General features: G+C 59.6%; 2 protein-coding genes across 5 annotated transcripts; both read left to right on the top strand.

The window, feature by feature from the left end:
• Positions 1–2,191: 2,191 nt before the first annotated feature.
• On the top strand, positions 2,192–14,938 carry Sectm1 (secreted and transmembrane 1). Of its 2 annotated transcripts, XM_071603186.1 has the most exons (6): positions 2,192–2,273; positions 8,068–8,239; positions 9,137–9,445; positions 10,216–10,272; positions 10,509–10,666; positions 11,181–13,624. In XM_071603186.1, exons 2-6 carry the CDS (start codon positions 8,131–8,133, stop codon positions 11,193–11,195), a joined length of 648 nt encoding a protein of 215 aa, XP_071459287.1. In that variant the 5' UTR covers positions 2,192–2,273; positions 8,068–8,130; the 3' UTR covers positions 11,196–13,624. The 2 variants fall into 2 exon arrangements, with proteins under 2 accessions (XP_071459287.1, XP_071459288.1); XM_071603187.1 differs by lacking the exons at positions 10,216–10,272; positions 10,509–10,666 and having other exon boundaries at positions 13,615–14,938.
• A 1,047-nt stretch (positions 14,939–15,985) lies between these two features.
• Positions 15,986–18,313, top strand: Cd7 (CD7 molecule). 3 transcript variants are annotated; one of them, XM_027920612.2, is made up of 4 exons: positions 15,986–16,169; positions 16,983–17,312; positions 17,447–17,574; positions 17,826–18,313. In XM_027920612.2, exons 1-4 carry the CDS (start codon positions 16,115–16,117, stop codon positions 17,931–17,933), a joined length of 621 nt encoding a protein of 206 aa, XP_027776413.2. In that variant the 5' UTR covers positions 15,986–16,114; the 3' UTR covers positions 17,934–18,313. The 3 variants fall into 3 exon arrangements, with proteins under 3 accessions (XP_027776413.2, XP_027776412.2, XP_027776411.2); XM_027920611.2 differs by having other exon boundaries at positions 16,956–17,312; positions 17,832–18,313; XM_027920610.2 differs by having other exon boundaries at positions 16,956–17,312.
• Positions 18,314–18,740: the final 427 nt, after the last annotated feature.

The raw sequence follows: 18,740 nt of genomic DNA, 5'->3' as shown, positions 1-18,740 counted from the left end.
GCTCTTAGAAGTGCAGGTCACGTTGCTGCCCAGTGGCCCCAGGCCACTCAGGATGGAGGCGACTCCTTTTCCAGGTCACCTTAGCCTTTTCCTGCCTCCACCTGCCAGGCCAGCCCCCAGCTGCATCCCGGGGTCTCACCTGTGATTCCTGGGACCACCTGAGGCCTCCCTCCCTGCCCCAGGGGTCATCTCAGGGTCAGGGACTGGGCTGGACCCACATACCCCCAACTCAGAGGGAAGCTGGGCTTGGAGGACTGAGCAGTGTGACCACCAGGAATGACGAGTGGACGAGGCCCAGAAGCCACTCCTGACTTGCGCTGAGGTGTGCAGCTGAGGCAGCCTGAGGCTGAGAGGCTGGACCTGGGCCAGCATCTGCCAGCTCCTGCCAGGAACTCCAGGCGTCCCAGCCTCCCTCTGCCTTCCCTGCTTGGTGACGGCTCCTCCCAAGAGGTACCAGAGCCCTTGTGCAGGAGTGGGTCACAAATCCCTGTGAACTGGGCCCTCCTGGGCCTCTCCCAGGTGGGCCAGGGCTCTCAAGGTTGTGTCCACAGAGCAGGGGCCGGTGTGTCCACAAAGCAAGGCTCCTTCTGAAACAGGCGCTTTATTTTGTGGTCAAAAAGGGCAATTAATGCCTTGTACGGTGGCCCACGCCTGCAATCCCAGTGGCTGGAGAGCCTGAGACAGGAAGATGGTGAATTCAAGCCAGTCTCCGTAATTTAGCAAGGCCCTAAGCAAATAGCAAGACCTTGTCTTAAAATAAAATATAAAATAGTCTGGGGATGTGGCTCACCCCTGCTGCGCCCCTCCCCTGACTCAGGCAACGGCAAGGCCCTACTGAGGTGGATGGCGCAAGGCATGCATCCTCTGGAGGAGCGCAGTATGTTTCTGGGAATGGGCTGGTTTGTTTCTGTATTCCTTTAGTAAGTATAGTTGTGACTTCTCATATGACCATTAAGTATGAAGGAAAAAACATGACTTTCCCAACTAATGCAACTACTTCTAAAGAATGGATCTGTTTGCTCTCAATGCAATGATTCAGCTGTGGAACGTAAATTGTTAATGTTTAATGAAAAACCCCCTGTAGGAAAAACAGTCAAGGAAGTTTTTGAGAAATTAAATTAAAATCTAGAGAAGAAGAATTCATGTTAAGAAGACAGATTAGTGCTTGGTACTGGGCAACTTGTTCTTGTTCCTGTGCACAATGGTTTGTGCTCTTGCTGTTGTTTGATTAAAATTAATAGCCTCTCTTTTCAAGTTAACCACTTGCTGTAACCATGGCACGATTCTAGTCAGTAAGTCAAGAAACAATACTCAAGGTATAGGCCAATAGTCTGGGACGTTTCTGACTATTATTAAAAGTTAACTCAGCAGAAACAGCTCAAAGCAAAACGCAAACTGAAAGTAAAAATGCTTGCCTATGTATAAGCCAAGATACACTCTTCTTATCTAATTGTAGCTACGTAATGTTTTGTTTCTTTGAATAATGATTCCTGTTTTGTAACCACAAAGTACTGTGAGCCTGCCAAAATGAAAAGTATATATGAAACCTCACAAGTAAAGATGGGGACTCGCACCTTCACTTTTGTGTCTGTGTTGTTTCTCCACCCCTTTTCGCCCACCATCTGTTGTCTCCTGAGACCCTCTGTTGGAGCTGGTCTCCAACACACCCCTGGGTTCAACCCCAGTACAAAAAAAAAACAATGTCAGTTAACCCTGGGGCTCTCCTGCCACCTAGTCCACCCAGCTGCCTGCGCCTGCCACCCCCCAGCACTGCCTGACAGCCACCCGCCTGCCTTTCCCCCAGCCTCAGCCCTGAGGCGCCTGGTGGATCCTGAGCAGCCACACAGCTCGCCCAGGGCACTGGGGGACCCCGCTGGCCCTGATGCCTGCAGAGCAGGGAGCCCACGGGCTCCCCAGGGGAGCAGCCCTGAGCCCTGGGCAAGGGACATCCCGCCCGGCTCTGCTGGAGGGAGTCTCCCCTGCCCCCCACAGGCTTTGCAGTGCACGGCTCTGACAATCAGCCTTGGCAAGAGCGCTACCAAGAAGGTGGCACGTTCTGAGGACACGGTATAGTTCCTGGAACCCGGTGGCTTCCCAGAACGGTCTCCTCCCTGCTTAGGACGTCCCCTGGCACGCACGAGACCTGCCTCCTCCCCTGGCCCTCCCTCTGGGCTCTTTCAGTTTTCTTCTGGGCAGAGCAGAGAAAGCCCTGGCGGGAGGCCCCAGGGGAGCAGAAGGAGGAGCAGGAGCAGGAGAGGAGCAGCAGGCAGCAGGTGAGGGGCTGGCGTGGGCGGGCAGAGGACCACAGCTGGGCACCTGGACACTGCGGGATCTGCAGCACCGTGGGCAGGACTGTGGGGATGGGGCCTCCTGTCCTGGCTGCAGCCCCTCCAGGACACTCAGCCCCTGGCCGCCTCCTGCTCAGATGGGCCTGGGTTGCTCAGGGCTGGGGTCTGGCCAGGTCTGCAGGGCACAGGGGTGCAGGGGGATGGGCAGGCTGGGGGGACAGGACCCCGCCTCTCCTGGATCCCCAGGTGGGCTCTGGGGGTCCTCTGTGGGTCCCCCACTTCCCACCTTATGTCACTGCGGAGCTGTGCTCCAGGGCTGAGCAGGACCTGTGCAGGACACACTGCACCCTGCCTACTTCACCCCAGGTCGCCTGGAGGCCGAGCTGGCTGGGAGGCTCAGGGCTTGCCAGCATGAGCCTGGCTGCAGGTGTGGAGGAGGCCAGTGAGCCCTGAGGGAGGAGGACAGGGCAGCCAGGCGGAGACACAGAGTGACCAGCCTGAGGCGGGAAGGGCTGTCTGGCTCAGGGACTCTGTGGCCCCTGGGTCCCCTCCCGGCCTGCCTCAGCAGCAACCAAGACAGGAGCCCCGGCTGACTGTGCCCCGGCTGACTGTGCCCCCGGCTGACTGTGCCCCCCGCTGCCTGTGCCCTGGCTGACTGTGCCCCGGCTGCCTGTACCCCCGGCTGACTGTGCCCCCGGCTGACTGTGCCCCGGCTGCCTGTACCCCCGGCTGACTGTGCCCCCGGCTGACTGTGCCCCCGACTGACTGTGCCCCGGCTGACTGTGCCCCCCGCTGCCTGTGCCCCGGCTGACTGTGCCCCCCACTGCCTGTGCCCCGGCTGACTGTGCCCCCCGCTGCCTGTGCCCCGGCTGCCTGTGCCCCCCGTTGCCTGTGCCCCGGCTGACTGTGCCCCCCACTGCCTGTGCCCCGGCTGCCTGTGCTCCGGCTGCCTGTGCCCCGGCTGACTGTGCTCCGGCTGCCTGTGCCCCGGCTGCCTGTGCCCCCCGTTGCCTGTGCCCCGCGGGCCGTGGTTTTGCAGGCTTCACTTTCTCTTTTCTGAGAATTGTGGCCAGTTCCTCGCAGTGCTGGCCAGCAGTACAGCTGGTCAGTGCTGACAGAGGCCTCTCTGTGCAGACAAGGGAGCATGCAGCTTTCTCGAGCTCCTGCAGCGTGCAGGACGTGAGTGCGGCTCCCTCAGGTGTGGTGGAAGGGGAGACCCCCAGGGGCCTCACTGGTCCCCAGTGCACCCAGACCCCAGGACTCCCAGGCACCCACAAACCAGCTCACTGATGTCGCCTAGGGGGCAGGGCATGCAGGGCTCCGAGGAGTGGGCTGAGTGGCCGAGGACTTAAATCTGTGTGTCATGCTTGCTCAGGTTGCTGCCTGGCCCCTGTCTGGTGGCCAGCATCTGGTGGGTGCTGGAGAGAGCTGTGCTTCTTGCCCTCTTCTGACTAGAGGTGGGCGTTTGCATGCTCTGCTGTCCCTGCCCTCCACAGTGAGCTGGGGTCCTGCCACCTTCTGGCCTCCCACTTGGCCAGGCCACCTGGGCCCACAGCAGGAGTTCGGCCACCTTCCCCTCCCAGGGCAGGCACCCTCAAGTGCAGGGCATCCCCCAAGTGGGGCTACGGGGGATGGAGAGCAAGGGGCAGCCGGGCAGGAGGAAGGGAGCGTGGGAAGGGAGGCGGCTGGGCAGAGAAGCGAGAGGGCTCTGGAGTGGGGTGGATGGGCCCTCAGTGTGGCGCCCACATGGCTGAACGCAGGTAGCGAGTTGCTTCTTAGTTCAGGTATGTCCCAGATATTGTACTTGCTGCAAAACGAGGGCCTATCTGATCTCAGCCGTAACGGGGCGTCCCGAACGTGGGGAGGGCTGTGGCACCAGGCGCGTTTCCACCCAAAGAAACATAGCAGATTCCAGGTTGCCACTGAGTGTCACTGCTCGGAGGAGCTGGGCCTCTCAGTGTGAAGCCTCGGGAAGAAGGAGACCCACCGCGGTCCTTCCCGTGTCTATGCCCCGACCCTGAGTCCCTAAAGGTCATTTTCAGGCCTGTCCCTGGGGCTTCCTGCTAGCATAGGAAAATTCCAAAATGCAGCAGAAAGCTTGTCCTTGCCACTGCCAGAGTGACCTCGGCTGGCCTGTCCCGGGGCTTTCTCTGCACCTGCCAGGTGTTGGTGTGTGGCCTGGGAGGAGTCTCAAGGCAGGGAATTCAACCAGCTCCTGGGATCTCTCCAGCCCAGTGCTGGTCCAGCCACCCTCCACCCCTGCTGGACAAGGGTCAGGGCCTAGGTGCCGCAGGAGATGCCACGAGAGGGTCAGTGGTCAAGGTGTTGGAGTAAGGAAGGCCAGAGGGGCACTGAGTCCTCAGGTGAGAGGCGGGAAGCACCCATGTGGCTGGAGGGACGCGGGGAAGTTCCCAGAGCCCAGGAGTCCAGGTGGCTGGAGCTGGGACCCTGGAGGAGGCACAGGCCCCAAAGAGAGGAGAGTGCTTCTCTCCCTGCTGCCCCAGCCCCGGCCCGGCTGGAAGCAGGAGGCTGAGGGAGGCAGGTGCTGAGCCCGTGCTCTGCAGGAGCCAGGCCAGGCTCTCCTGAGCTCCAGGGCAGAACAGGGCCAGTGCCAAGTCGGTCAGGTGAGGAAGGTGGACACAGCCACTGCCCAGGCAGGAGGAGCTGGGTGCTGTCTGGTGTGTGTGGCTGGCCCACAGAGCCTCCAGGACCTGGCCACCGAGATCTGTGGTTCCATGGTCCACTCGGGACACAGCCAGGTGCAGCTCTCTGAGATGGCCAGGCCAGGTCTGTCCCTCCACGAGAATGGAACCCAGGCAGGACCAGCACCCCACAGGGAGGCGGGGAAGTGTAGGCAGAGTGTTCTAGGGGATTTCCAGCTCAGAGCCATAAAGATCCATGGTGGCCTTTAGTTGGGTGGCCAGAGTGCTGACCTGTGACTCACTCCTGAAGGTTCAGAGTCCCTGGAAGGAAGATCAACACAGACACAGCCCAGCTTCCTGCAGAAGAAGGGGTTCCCCGGGCGGGGCAGTAAGGGAGACCCACTGCCCTGGCAGACCTGGCCTCCCCACTGCTGGCCTGGAGGCCTGGAGGGAGGCAAAGCAGGGGCTCCTGGGAGAGGGACGCAGGGTACCTTCAGCTCTGAACAGGGAGAACTCGCCCAGCGTGGGAGCCAGGAGGCACGCCCTCCCTCCCATGGCTGACCTCAGTCCCGGTCCCCAGGACAGCTCAGTCCCCACCTCCAGGCCAGGGACACCTGCCCAGCACCAGCTGGGCCCCTGGTTGTGAAGCTGCCCCCAGATCCCACAGTCCTACCTGATGGCCTGGGTGGCCCCAGAGCCCGTCAAAGTGCAGACTTCAGAAGAGGTCTGTGAACACACTGAGTTTCGGTCATCCTACAGACTCTCGCCTGGTCAGCAACACAGGGGCTGTGACAGAGGCCATCACATCAGCCCAAAGCAGAGGCAGCCTGAGGGGCAAAGGCAGGGGCACACTCAGGGTCCTCCTATGTGGATTCTGAAGCCTTCTGGGGCTTCCATGGAGGCGGAGCACAGGAGAGCATGAGGAGAGGTGGCCTGTGGATGTCCAGGGCTAGATTCATGGACACTGCTGACTTGGGCAATGTGGCTTGGACCCTGACCAGTGCCCTCAGCCAGCCAGGACTCTGGCCTCCTGGGGACGATGTCGTGGGCTGTCAGGGCCAGTTTTCTACTGGGGACAGCGGACGCCCTGGTGGGTGGTGGCACCTTCTGCTGTGATTTCTCATGGCCTCTCACTGGGGTCTGGGAAACACACCAGCTGTGCCTCTGAAGGTGACTCCCAGGAACATCCCCCCTCGAGGCAGGAAGCAGGCTCTGCTTAAGTTGGGGCATAGTCAGGACTGGGACTGTGAGCCGTGGTGGGCGGCAGGCCAGCTGGAGGACAGCCCTGGCTGGGGCCCAAATCCCAAGGGCACTGGGCAGCAGTCAGGGAGCACCCTGCCTCTTCCCAGGAGGACTGCGGACCTCGCCAGTAGCTCCCGCCTGACAGAGCCCAGCCACTCGGTTTGCTCTTCCCTCTTGTCCCCTCCCCAAGCCCAGCTGGCAGGTCAGCAAGGTTACATAACAGCTCCACCAAAGCTGCCACCTGTCCGTGTCACCAGGTGCAGGTGACGGCCAAGACTGACCTTTGACCAGCCCAGGTCCAGCCCAGGCATTGGGCCAGGACCCACCATGGGGTACTGACTGAGCCCTGTGGGGGCTGCTGGGCCACATCCCTCCCTGCAGAGCTGCCCCCCAGGTGGGGAGGGGTCGGGCTTCTGTGAGAGGCTGCAGGCCCCCGATGGCTCCCTGTGGCCAGATCCACACACTTGAGCACCCACGGTATGCAGGGTGTGGTGGCATCATTGGCTGTCAGGGGCTTATCTCTGCCCCCTAGCCCCGTGTGCTCACCTGTGTGTGTGCACGTCCGTTGGTGTGACAGGAGCGGAGCAGCCAGGAGGTTCCCCACATGGGGTAGCAGCTGTGGTCTGGGGAGGCTGGTCACCCGCCTCGGCAGAGCTCTGGGGGGCAGGAGGCTGGTCCCCCTGCAGAAGAGTCAGCACTGCACGGGGCCCTTCCTTGCTCTGCTGCAGGCGACCCCCCTGGGAGCCGCAGTGGGCACATGATGAAGGACTCTGCACTTACAGGGAGAAACCGCCCGCGCTAGCCAGGAAGCTGGGAGGGACGGACCTCCTCTGCCAGGCCAGGACCCCTGGGGCAGGGACTGGAGGGAGGAGGCCAGCCACACCCTGTGAAGTCGGAGGCCCCAGGTGAGACTGCACAGGGAGGCCCACCTAAACAGCCTGCAGCCTGTCACTCCCGAGGTCCAGGGGGCGGCCGGTGCTGCAGGGATGCAGAAGCGCAGGACTAGAAAGCACAGCAAGTGGGCTCTGTCCCGCAATTGGCAGGGTGAAGCTGCCCGGTGGGTGTGGGACAGGGTCTGTGGACGCCTGAGCATAATGGGGGTCTCAGGGGTGCTGCCCGTGCTGACCACTGAGCTAGTGAGGTGAGGGGACTACAACTGGGACGGGCACGAGAATGACAGAGCCAGGTCACCTCCGCAGCCCTGCACTGGGCTGCCCCCACAGCACGCCTCTCACTGGGGTTTGGGAAACACACACCAGCTGTGCCTCTGAAGGTGACTCCCAGGAACATCCCCCCTCGAGGCAGGAATCAGGCTCTGCTTAAGTTGGGGCATAGTCAGGACTGGGACTGTGAGCCGTGGTGGGCGGCAGGCCAGCTGGAGGACAGCCCTGGCTGGGGCCCAAATCCCAAGGGCACTGGGCAGCAGTCGGGGAGCACCCTGCCTCCTCCCGGGAGCAGAGGCAGAAGGACCTGGGGACTCAGGGCGCCCTACAGACCAGGAGGAGCTCTCAGGGCAGCCCCCGCCAGCAGCTGTGGCTCGGCCATCCCTCTAGGACACGCAGGTGGGTGGTCCCTCTGAGTGCAGCAACTCCAGGCCAGCTGCAGGGGACCACCCAGTTCCGCCTGTCCAGGGGACAGACGTTCTTCTGTCTTCCTGTGATTCCCTTGGTTCCTGTGGCTGGGGCCTCACACATTATGAAGCACAGGGACAGGAAGGAGGGTGGCTGCTGGGGACCCAGACACTGGGAGGAGGCTCAAGCATGGAGGACACAGCTCGTCCAGGGGAAGCTTGGCCCCTGGGCTGCCCAGCCCCTGGCCAGGTGGAGGCCGCTCCCTGCAGCCTGGGACCACCTGGGGACTTCTGACCCCCGGGTCTCCCTCCCTCCCTTCCACAGGGAATGTCCCAGAAACCGGTATCCAGGACAAGGGACCCCTGAGGCCTCCCCCATCAGCCAGCCATGCAGACCTGGCCCTCTGTGTCCCCCAGACGCATCCCCCAGCCCTGCGTTCCCAGCATGCTCGGGATCCTCCTGCTCCTGGTGGCCTCCCTGAGTGCTCAGAACACAAGTAGGTATTGGGACTCTGCCCCTCTGCCAGAGAAGGGCTGGGGACACAGGGGTGGGAAGGGCAGACCAAGGTCAGGCCCAGAACTGACCCACCCCAAGTGACGACTGTGACCCTGCAGACCCAGGCCCATGGGTGAGAAGCCAGCAGGAGACCCTGGGTCTTAAAGGGGCAAGCCCCGTGCACCCAGGACAGCAGGGCAGGCACCCCAGCAATGCCTGCTGGCCACTTCCGGAGCATCAGGGGGTGCCCAAGACCACGTCCAGGCTCCAAGGCAAAGAGGATCCCTGAGAGTTGGGGCGGGTGCCATGGCCAGGGGACGAGAGGCTCCACAGGACCGAGTTCCTCCCAGCAAGGTCCCTGATCCACCCTGGTCAGCAGCCTCAGCATCACTGGGCCTTAGACAAGCAGACACTCAGAGCACTAGAAGGGAAGGTGCAATGCACAGGGTCCCCAGTGAGTCCCCGTGCAGCTCTCCAGATCCAGGTTGGCTGTGCAGAGAAATGCCCCCAGGGCCACCCAAGGCACCAGTGTCCTGGCCACTCTGATAGCCAATGGGGACAGCAAGAATTTGGGTCAGATCCCCCAGGAGGTGCAACTGGAGACCCTAACACCACAAAGACCTCCCTGGGGCCCACGTGGTGGCACGGCACAGGGCAGGGAGCTGCAGGAACATCTGGCTGACCAGCTGCCTCCTGCCCAGTGACCAGCTGGTGGCACACACGCCTGGCACACGGCCTCCCTCCCTGCGGTGTGTGTCTGACTGCCACCCCAGCTCTGTGGGCTTTGATGGACCCTATCCTAGCGTGAGTCACATGTAGAGTCCCTGGAGGCACTGACACCACCCCTGCCCCGCCCAGGCCCCGCCCTGCCCACAGTGTGACCCTCCCCTCCACACAGGCTGGGACAGGCCCTCTTGCACAGAGGGCGTGGTGACCGTGCCCAGGGGCCAGCCGGCAGTGATGGCCTGCAACATCTCCAACACCTTCTCCCGCATCACCATCTGGCTGCGCGCCCACGGAAAGACCGTGACCATCTTCCAGGAGCAGCCCCCGGGACGCTTCTCCAGGGGTGGCTGGAAGCTCCAGGTGCACGGAGGCCAGGCCCGGCTGGTGGTCACAGCCGCCCAGGACGCCCACGCGGGACAATACGTGTGGCAGCTGCAAGGGCTCCAGAGAACGAACAGAGCCACGTATCTGAATGTCTCAGGTGAGGCGGGCCCGGGGCGGGGCCAGAGCCAGGGCCAAGCGGGAGGGTGGGCCAGGGGCGGAGCATGGGGAGGGGCTGGGGGCAGCAGGGGGCTCCCCACTGGGAGGGGCAGCGGCCAAGGAGCCGGAGCAGAGCAGAGGGCAGAGTCCAGGGCACAGACCCACAGGCGCAGGCCTGAGTCCTGACCAGACACAGCAAGCAAAAGAGTCCCTGGCCCCCAGCTCCCGTGCGCTGTCCTACCCTCTCCAGACCTGCCCCGCCCAGCGTGCCCGCTGCACAGCTTCACCCTGGACCCCGTCCCCATAACAAGGGCAATTTCTCCTCAGACCACTACCACCCCCGATTGCCCTCCGGTCCTCACCCAGACACACCCGCCCAGCACCTGCTCCCTTCCCCCACCTTCCTCCCTTCCCCCACCTGCTCCCCCAGTTGTCCACAAAGTGAAGGGGCCACGGAAAACGTCCCCCTCTCCTGCGGCTCTGTGCCCCCAGGCCTCACAGGGCCCGCAGGTGTCCTGGGTGCCATCGCTTCCGTGCCCAGTCAGGCCCCTCCCAGCCTAAACCCACTGCCCACCTCATCCTTTCCTTCCCTACAAGATCCAAGGTCCCCGTGCCCCCCACCGGTCTAATCCACCCCTGTCACCTGAGCCCAGCTGGCAGTGTCTGTGATCTGGCCCCTGGAGGGGACCCAGGGAGCCCTACCCCTGCTCATGCTGCCCCAGAGGTAGAGGGACATCAGGGCTCTGTGCCAACGTGACAGTGTCTCCCCAGCAGAGTCTCAAGACCAGGAGGAGGCCGCAGGCCTGAGGCCGTCCACACCTCCCTGGGGTAGGTGCTGCATCCCTGTCCCTGAGGTACCACCCCTCCCCTGGCTCCTCAGTGCTTGGCCCACCCCAGGGCCACTGTGCCACCTACCAGCCTCCCTCATCCCAGTGATGTCCCTGCCCAGGAGGGTGGGCTGGGCAGGCAGGAGGCGGTGGGGACACCACTGTGGCCAGTGAGTCAGTGAGTGATGCGTGGAGTGACCAGCGATGCAGGTGACTCTGCCCACCTGTCCTTCCCAGGCACTGCAAGCCAGGTCCCAGGCTCAGAGAGGCTGCAAGCCAGGTCCCAGGCCACGCCCCAGGCCATGGTAGGGGCGCTGGTTGCTGTCCTTCTCTTGATCCTGGTGGTGGGCTCCCTTGGCTGGTGTTGGCACCGACGTTCTCTGAAGTTGGTGCAGGTAAGAGGCCTCCATGTGGTCCAGGGCAGGGTGGAGGTTTCCCTGCGTCCTGTACTGGGCAGTGGGCCCCTGGGTCCTGCACCCCCAGTGGCTTAGGGACACAGTGGGGCTCCCAGGCCAAATTTTCCTAAGACCCCAGCTGGCTGTAGCCAAACCACAGGCCTGACTTGTGCAGGCGCAGAGGGGCCCCTCTGTCCCCAAGGCCTCACTTGTCCCCAGGAGAGCAGCATGGGGGTGGTCTCCCTGCTTCTTTCAAGACTCCTGGGAATCTATTTCCCGGACAGACCTGTTCTCTGAGCCCAGCAGGAAGTGACTTCAACTCTGCTGGACTCAGAACCCAGCCTGGGCTGTGTGTGTGTGGGTGTGTGTGTGTGTGTACACATGTGCACGTGTGTGCAGGGGCATGCACGCCTGCAGATGCAGCGCTGTGTGGCTGGAGTGTGCCTGTGCCATGCCTGAGTGTCTGCATGGCACCAGGGTCTGTGCCAGGCCCTCACTCTGCCTCTCTCCCCAGCTGCAGAGGTTCTGAGCCCTGTGAACCAGAGTCCAGTGGGATCAGAGTCTACCTGGAGTGTGGATCCCAACCCCACACTCCCACAGTGAGGCTGACACAGGGTGCCACCCTCCCTGCACCTGCAGCCCTTGCAAGCCCATATCACCCGGCATCCCAAGGCCCATGGAGCTGTCACCATCTTCTTGGCTGAGCAAAGGAGGATCCTGAGAGCTTTTGCTGGGCACAGGAGAGCCTGCTCCTGTGCCTGGATGTAGGTGGTGGATCTCTCGGGCTCTGTGCAGCAGCTCACTGGGGAAGCCCCTGGAAGCTGGGCAGCATCCTGCCTGGGTTTCTGTCCATCACTCACACCAGGACAGGGAGACCTGCCCCTGTGGTCTCCAGCCCCTCTCTGCTGCCTCAACTCTGTCCAAACATGGAAAATCTCAAACTTCACAGCCCTTGATTGACAGGATCTGCCCTGCCTCTGCTGCTTATCAAGGGGGGCCCAGGCTCCTCTTCTACTGCTGAAACCCCTGTGCTCCAGGGGCTCCCCACTCCCTGAGAGACCCCAGAGCAAGCCAGGGGACCTCCAGCCTTGGCTTAAGTGGACCGTGGGCACACGCCTGTCTTGACCAAGAACAGAAACAAGTTTTGTGGACCCTGCTGCCAGGGCTCCAGGGACCAAGATGGGGGGCTCCGGGTCTGAAATGACGCATCACCCCATGCCCACCACCAGGGGGTGACGCAACCCAGCCGCAGAGGCCCTCAGGGAAAGAAAGTGGGAGCATCACAGGTGCTGGCTGGAGGGAGCTGCTTCCCCAGGCAGGACAGACAGGCCCCTCAGACCCCAGACCTCTCCTGGGGGATCCCCCTGGCTCCCCACTCAGGCCCATCCCAACCACCACACCCCACTTTTCTTCTTGGGCTCACATGTGCACGTGTTTTCTTTATTGCAATTGTAACTGTGTTAGTCAGGTTTCCTTGCTGTGACCAAAATACCTGACAAGAACCACTTCAAGGAGGATGAGTTCATTCTGGCTCACAATTTCAGGGGTTTAGTCTGTGGTCAGCCAAGTCCATGGCTCTAGACCCAAGCGAGACAGAACACTGGTGAAGGCGATCCCCCACTCACTGTCTTGACAGGGTCACAGTGAGAAAAAGTGTTGGCAAAGCCGCTCTCCCACTGTCTTGACAGGGTCACAGTGAGGATGAATGCTGGCAAAGCCACGCTGGTTGGTGGGAAACCGAAACCATGAGACCCTTTTTTATGTAATTGGGACTTTTCATTTTCATGCTTATGTTCCTGACAGGAGTCATGAGTATGTTAAATGCCAAACAAATTAAATTTCAGATGGCTAGAATATAACAGGTAGTTCCTGCCTTGGAGGCTGTTCTACTACCCCTCAGCATATCAAGGACAAAGTAGAAGGCTGTTCTTCTATCTCAGTACATTGTGGACAAACCTGATAACGGACAACAATCATCCTTTGAAAGGTCATGAGAATTTTAGGCACCACATTGATTATATCAACTAGAACCCAAGCCCATATTTCCGGCCTCTTAGAAAACCTAATCAGTATGCTTATTTCACAAAGTTCACCACATGCAGTTTCATTTTTGATTAAGGAAAGTTATATTATACACTTAGGAAAGTTAAAACATATAAAGATATATTCTTCTCTTTTTATAAACTCTTTCTTACTTTACATAGGCATATATGATGAGCACACTTAATATTGGTGGAAAGTGGATTGATGTTTAGAACTTACTTTCTATTGAGAAAGATTATAAAGATATGAGAACTAGTGCACCTTGACTGAGAAACAAAGAAACTCTGAGAAAGCAGCTCAACCAGTTTTATGAGAATAAATTTAGGAATTAATTAAAACAGCTTTATAAGACACAGTTTTAGAATAATGTTAGAAATATTATTTTATTTAGATTCTTAAGTTTAGAAATTCTTAAGTTTTTAGTTGTATAGGTTTCTGATATGTTTTAAGAATGATTTATAAACTTTAGGATGTTTTAAATATAAGATTTAAGGGGACTTTTTTAGATGGGAATTTTAGATTAGAAATAAAGTACAAGTGTACTTTAGGTTAATGATTGGTTAGGAGACTTAGAGTCTGGTTACGTAGTTTGGCATTAGTTAATAAGAAAATAACATATCTTGGGAAAAATAGTAAATCTTGGGAAAATCTGAAAAATGTAAATTAGTGACGTATTTTATCAATGATTCTGTACTTTTAATAATTACATAACTGAAGGTCATATCCTGGAAAAATGTAAATTAATGTTACATTTTTTGTACCTCTAATCATGGTTAAGGAAATGTCATGTCTTGGCAAAGTTTTAAATTGTATAATCAATGACGTATTCTGAATCCATAATGATGAGAAAAAATTGTAATAAAAGATGACCCAGAGAAAGCTGCATTAGCGCTCTCTCTCTGCAGATGGCTCCAACGGAACGACTCCTGTCTCATCTTTTCGCCGACGCCCCTCATCCTTCAGGACTCCCTGGACAGGACACCAGGGCAGGACCCCGGCAGAACACCATGGTGGAAGGAGGTGACCAGGGAAGCTGCTCAGCTCGTGGCAGCCAGGAAGCGGAGAAAGGAGGGGGGCGAGAAGTCCTGCAGAAAAGACGCACCCCTCAGGCACACCAGGGACCCACCTCCTCCAGCCACATCCCACCTGCCCACGGCTACCTCCCACTTGGTCCATTCAAACTAGGATGGACTGGTTAGGTCACGGCTCTGGTGATCTAATCATCTCACCTCCGAATACTTCTGTGTTCATGTAGGAGGTTTGAGGAGACACCTCACATCCAAACCACAACATTCCATCTCTGGCCTCAAGAGCTTATGTCCATCTCGCAGTGCGAAATGCATTTAGCCCTTCTCCAAGAGTCCCGTAGTCCCAGCACAGCTTTGCCCAAAGTCCAAGTCCAGAATCTCATCTGAGACTCAAAATAAATTCTTGGCTTTGAGCACTTATCAAAAGCAAGTTACGTATGTGCAATATGGAGTGGCACAGAGTACACATTCCCATTCCAAATCACAGTGATAAGGGTGCAGAAAGAAGGGATGAGACCAAAACAAGACTGAACCCGTCTGGGCAGACTCCTGGTACAGCATCTAGGACATGTGGCTGCAGGACGTGCTCTGCAGGGGTGGGGCTGCCCCACCTCTTTGGCCTTAGCGGTTGTGGCCCTCGTGGCCTCCCTTAGCCTGGCTCTCTCCACAGCCAGCAGGTTCTGTGGCAGACAGTCCACATTACCAGCATCGCTTAATTCCTAGGGTTTCCATTCCAGCTTCGGCTCCACCTTCACAGTTTCATGGGTTGCGCACTCGGGCAGCCCGCGGAGATTCTGACCCTGCTACACTTTGCCTGGCCTCCCAGGTCTTCCTTTGAGTGCTCCACGACCCCTGAACTCCGGCATCCTGCCTTCCTGCAGAACCCGCACCATGTGGGAGACGCCAGGGTCTATCAGTGCTTGGGTAGTGAGCACAGTGAATGGGAAAACGATTTTCCGGGCACCCCTGTGCAAGTAGAAGGTCCCATTTTCTCTTGAAGCAGCTTTCACTCTCACACCCCTGACCCTGCAGTGGGTGGGCTCTTGCAAACTCCTCAGATGCCCTCAAGCCATGTTTCCCAGTGTCTGTGTACAAAGTACTCAGCACCTCTTCAGTGGCTGTGATCGAACAATCGCACCTTCTTTGGCCCCAGTTTTACATGCCCTTTTTTGGCCCAACAGCAAGTTTTTGAAATCCTCCTTCCAGCACCTGAAGAAAATAAAAATGAATAAAATCTTCCTTCTCTGCTTTTTGATCCTGATTTCTCACAGTAAATATGACTAAAAGCCGACAGCAAAATCCATGCCACTGAGTGAATACAGTGCTGCCTTGACATCTCCTCCACCAGGTCAATCAGCACATCATTTTAAAATATGGTCTTCTGAGCTCCCACAGGGTAACCCATTAAGCTCCACTTACTTAGGACTTTCTAAGGTTCTCCAGCCTGCATGTCCAACCTTTCCCAAGCTCCTCCTGCAGAACAGCTCCAAAGGCTTTCTGAACCACGTGTGCCGGTTGGTCACACCCACAGCCCACTTCTCAGTACTAGTTTCTGTGTTAGTCAGTTTTTCATGGCTGTGACCAAAGTACCCACAGAGAACCACTTAGGGCCCACGGTTTCAGAGGTTTAGTCCATGACTGGCCAAGCTGTTGCTCTGGGCCCAGGTGAGGCAGAACATCATGGCAGAAAGGTGTGACAGAGGGAATCTGCTCAGCTCATGAAGCAGAGAGAGGAAGGGGCGAGAAGCTACTGCGGGAAGATGCACCCTTGCAGCCACACTCCTCCAGGCCTGGCCTCCACGCCCACCTGGCACAGTTACCACCAGCCAGCCCGTTCCAGCTGGATGGACTGAGGAAGCCACTTCACCTCTGAAGATCCGCACAGAGGTGAGCACAGGTGCCTTCAGGGAGCATCTCCCATCCAAACCACAGCAGTAGTTTTGGTGTTTTCCTCCAACATAGGGACAGAAGGCAGAATTTCTTATATATATATTTGTAGATGGACACAACATCTTTATTTATTTCTATGTAGTGCTGAGGATCGATCCCAGTGCATCATGCCTGTAGCTCCCAACTCCCAGCCCCTCCTGGGGCCCTATCTTTCCCAGCCCCAGAGCCTGGCCCTTCTCTTTCGCCGCCAGGTGTCCCGGGTGCACAAGTTCTGGGAGGCAACCAGGCTGGCCCCGAGCTGTGGGAGGAGTGAGGGGAGGCTCCGCCCTTCTGTGGCAGCTCCTGCCTCCTCCCAGGAACCACCCCTGAGAGCCGGTCACCACTGCTGAGCCGAGGTGCCTCCTGCGCCAGGTTCCCCCCGGGGCCTCCCCAGCAGCGAGCAGGCCTCGGCCAGGCCCAGTGCTGATTGGCCGGGGGCTTAGGCAGCATGGCTCTGCTGCTCCTGCTGGCTAGTGCCCTGTCGGGGACCCTGGCTGCCCAAGGTGAGTGCCTTCCCGCCCCTCCCTGGCCCCGCCAGGACACACTCAGGGCCCATGTCAGGAACAGGGTTGTAGCCAGGGCCGAGTCTGGGCAGCAGGGTCGTAGGATTTTCTGTTTTCCCTGAGGTAATGCCAGGGACTTCCTTCTCTGCAATTAGCAGTGCAGCCTTGGTCATCAGGAGGACTTTGTCCCTGGTGTCCTTCTAAAGAAGACCGCGGGGAGCCTTGCAGTCAGGTGCACACGTGTGGAGGTGGGAGCCAGGTTGGGGGCACCACCTCGTGCAAACACGCAGCACAGCTCCTGGCTTTCTGGGCAGCCAGGTCTAGGGCACGGTGAACGGTCTGTGTCTACGCGGGGAAGCTGGGCGCCACTGGACCTGGGCCGGTCAGACAGGCTGGTCTCTGAAGGTCCCATGGACAAGCCGGAATGTGCCCCCTCCACAGAGCCACAGGCTCTGGTGCTGCGAGTGGTGGGGGAAACCGAGGCACAGCGTTGAAGAGAGGTTCAGGGGAGAGAGGACAGTGGCCTCCAGCTGTGTCGGTGGGGCTCAGGAGGGACGTGGAGCCAGGGCGGGCGGTGGGGCGGCGTAGCTGCAGGAAGGAAGCCCAGCGACAGCCTCCCCTGGTGCCGGGTGTGGAGGGGGGGGGGCAGCCTGGCCCCATGGGCCCCACAGCCCCTGGTGCTGGCCCCCAGAGCTGCCCAGACCCCATGGCACTGTGGAGCTGAGGGCCTCCAGGCATCCCTGCCATTGTTCCTGCCAAGAGAGTGTCCTCTGCCCCTCTGCCCAGCCCGTGGTGACAGCAGGCTCTTGGTAGAGGTGCAGCAGTCTCCCCGCTACACGACCATCCCAGAGGGGGGCTCGGTCAGCATCACCTGCTCCACCAACGGGACCCTGAAAGGGCTCTACCTGAAGCAAAGCTGGCCCCAGGCCATGTACGTGGTCTACTATGAGGACGAGGAGAGCAGGACCTCCACTGTGGACCCACAGTTCCAGGGCCGCGTCAGCTTCTCGGGGCCTCAGAACAACCTGACCATCACCATGCACCACCTGCAGAAGGCCGACTCGGGCACCTACACCTGCGAGGCCGTCCAGGACTTCCTGGATAGCAACGTCCCAGGCCCCGGCACCATGGTCACGGTGACAGGTGGGGAATGTGCCAGCTCCTTCCCTCCACGCTCTCTGGAGCCTGACTCCCCAGGCAGCCTGGGGATCGCCCTCCCTCTGCCAGCTCCACAGCCCCTCCTCCCCTGAAGCCCAGGGCCTCTTTGTTCTTCCCAGACACACTGTCCCTGCACAGATGCCAGGAGCCTCCACTGACGTCCCGCGCCCTCCCCGCTGCCCTGGCGGTGGGCTTCTTCCTCATGGGGCTGGGCCTGGGGGTGCTGTGCACGCTGAGAAGGACGCAGGTCAGTGTGAGCTCCGGGTCTGGCCTGTGAGCTGGCCCCTCCCATGTGGGCAGAGAGGGTGGGCAGGATCCCCAGGGCCCTGTCTGCAGTGTGGGGCCTCCCCAGGCAGACTCCCCCGCACCTGGGTGACTGAGCCCGGGCTGTTAGAAAGCTGCCCCTGGGTGTGAGCGTGGGAGGGGACCTTGGAGCGGGGCTCCCTGGGGCTGACAGCAGGCCAGCCCCCACCTGGGTAACAGTGGGCCACCTTTTAGATTAAGGGAATGTGCACCTCGAGGAAAAAGAGCCCGTCCAGCGTGGTGTATGAGGACATGTGCTACAGCCGCCGCAATACCCTGTCCACCCCCAACCAGTACCAGTGAGCCCACAAGGCCCTCGGTGCCCCTCTGCCCACTGTCCTTCCGGCCCTGCCTCAGCAGAGCTTGCAGAGGCCCTGCTGACCTGCTGGCCCAGGTCCACACACAGGGACCAGGTTCCTGGGCACTCCCCAGTGGATGGGGCACCTGGTCCAGGAAGCCTCCCTGCCCACCTCCCAGGCCCTCCAGGGGGCCCTGATCATGCTGCCACCAGGGACACACTGCGGCCACCCTCCCACTGCCTTTCCCTGCCGCAGCCTAGGAGGGCTCGCTCGGTTGGATGGACTCAGGTGTGTGGCAGGTCCAGAGCTCCTGCAGCCTGGCAAAGGGGGCAGGGGAGGTCCACCCGCCCAGCCTGGAGGAATAAAGTGTCGGTTTTCTCCCTTCCCGACTGCTGTTTATTTGCTCAGAGCCGCGAACCCCTGGGCCTCAGCGAGAGTGTCTGTGTGTGCGTCCTCAGTGAGAGAAGGGATGGAGCCCCGCTGCGCAGACACCCCGAGAAGCTCAGTGGGCAGGGGCAGGGCAGAGCTGCTCGCAGGGCCTCAGCCGCATGCAGCCTCCCTGCTCAGGAGGTCAGCATTCCTGGCCCCCGGGCCAGCGCTCCCAGGCTCCCAGGGCGGCACTCGCAGACAGGAGCCCTCATTTCCCATTTGTGGGGAGGGAAACTGGCACGGGCACTCTGCTGACACGTGGGAGCGCCAGGTCCCCAGCCAGCCCACATCACTGCCTCTGGGACAGGAGCAAAGCCTGCCCACACATGCCTCCACCCAGGCCCACTGGCCCACCTGCCCCGACCACACCTCACAGGCTTTC

Source organism: Marmota flaviventris, chromosome 17, assembly GCF_047511675.1.
Source record: "Marmota flaviventris isolate mMarFla1 chromosome 17, mMarFla1.hap1, whole genome shotgun sequence".
Lineage (NCBI taxonomy): Eukaryota > Metazoa > Chordata > Mammalia > Rodentia > Sciuridae > Marmota > Marmota flaviventris.
The sequence above is the reverse complement of the archived record's forward strand: the minus strand, read 5'-3'. Positions and strand labels throughout refer to the sequence as shown.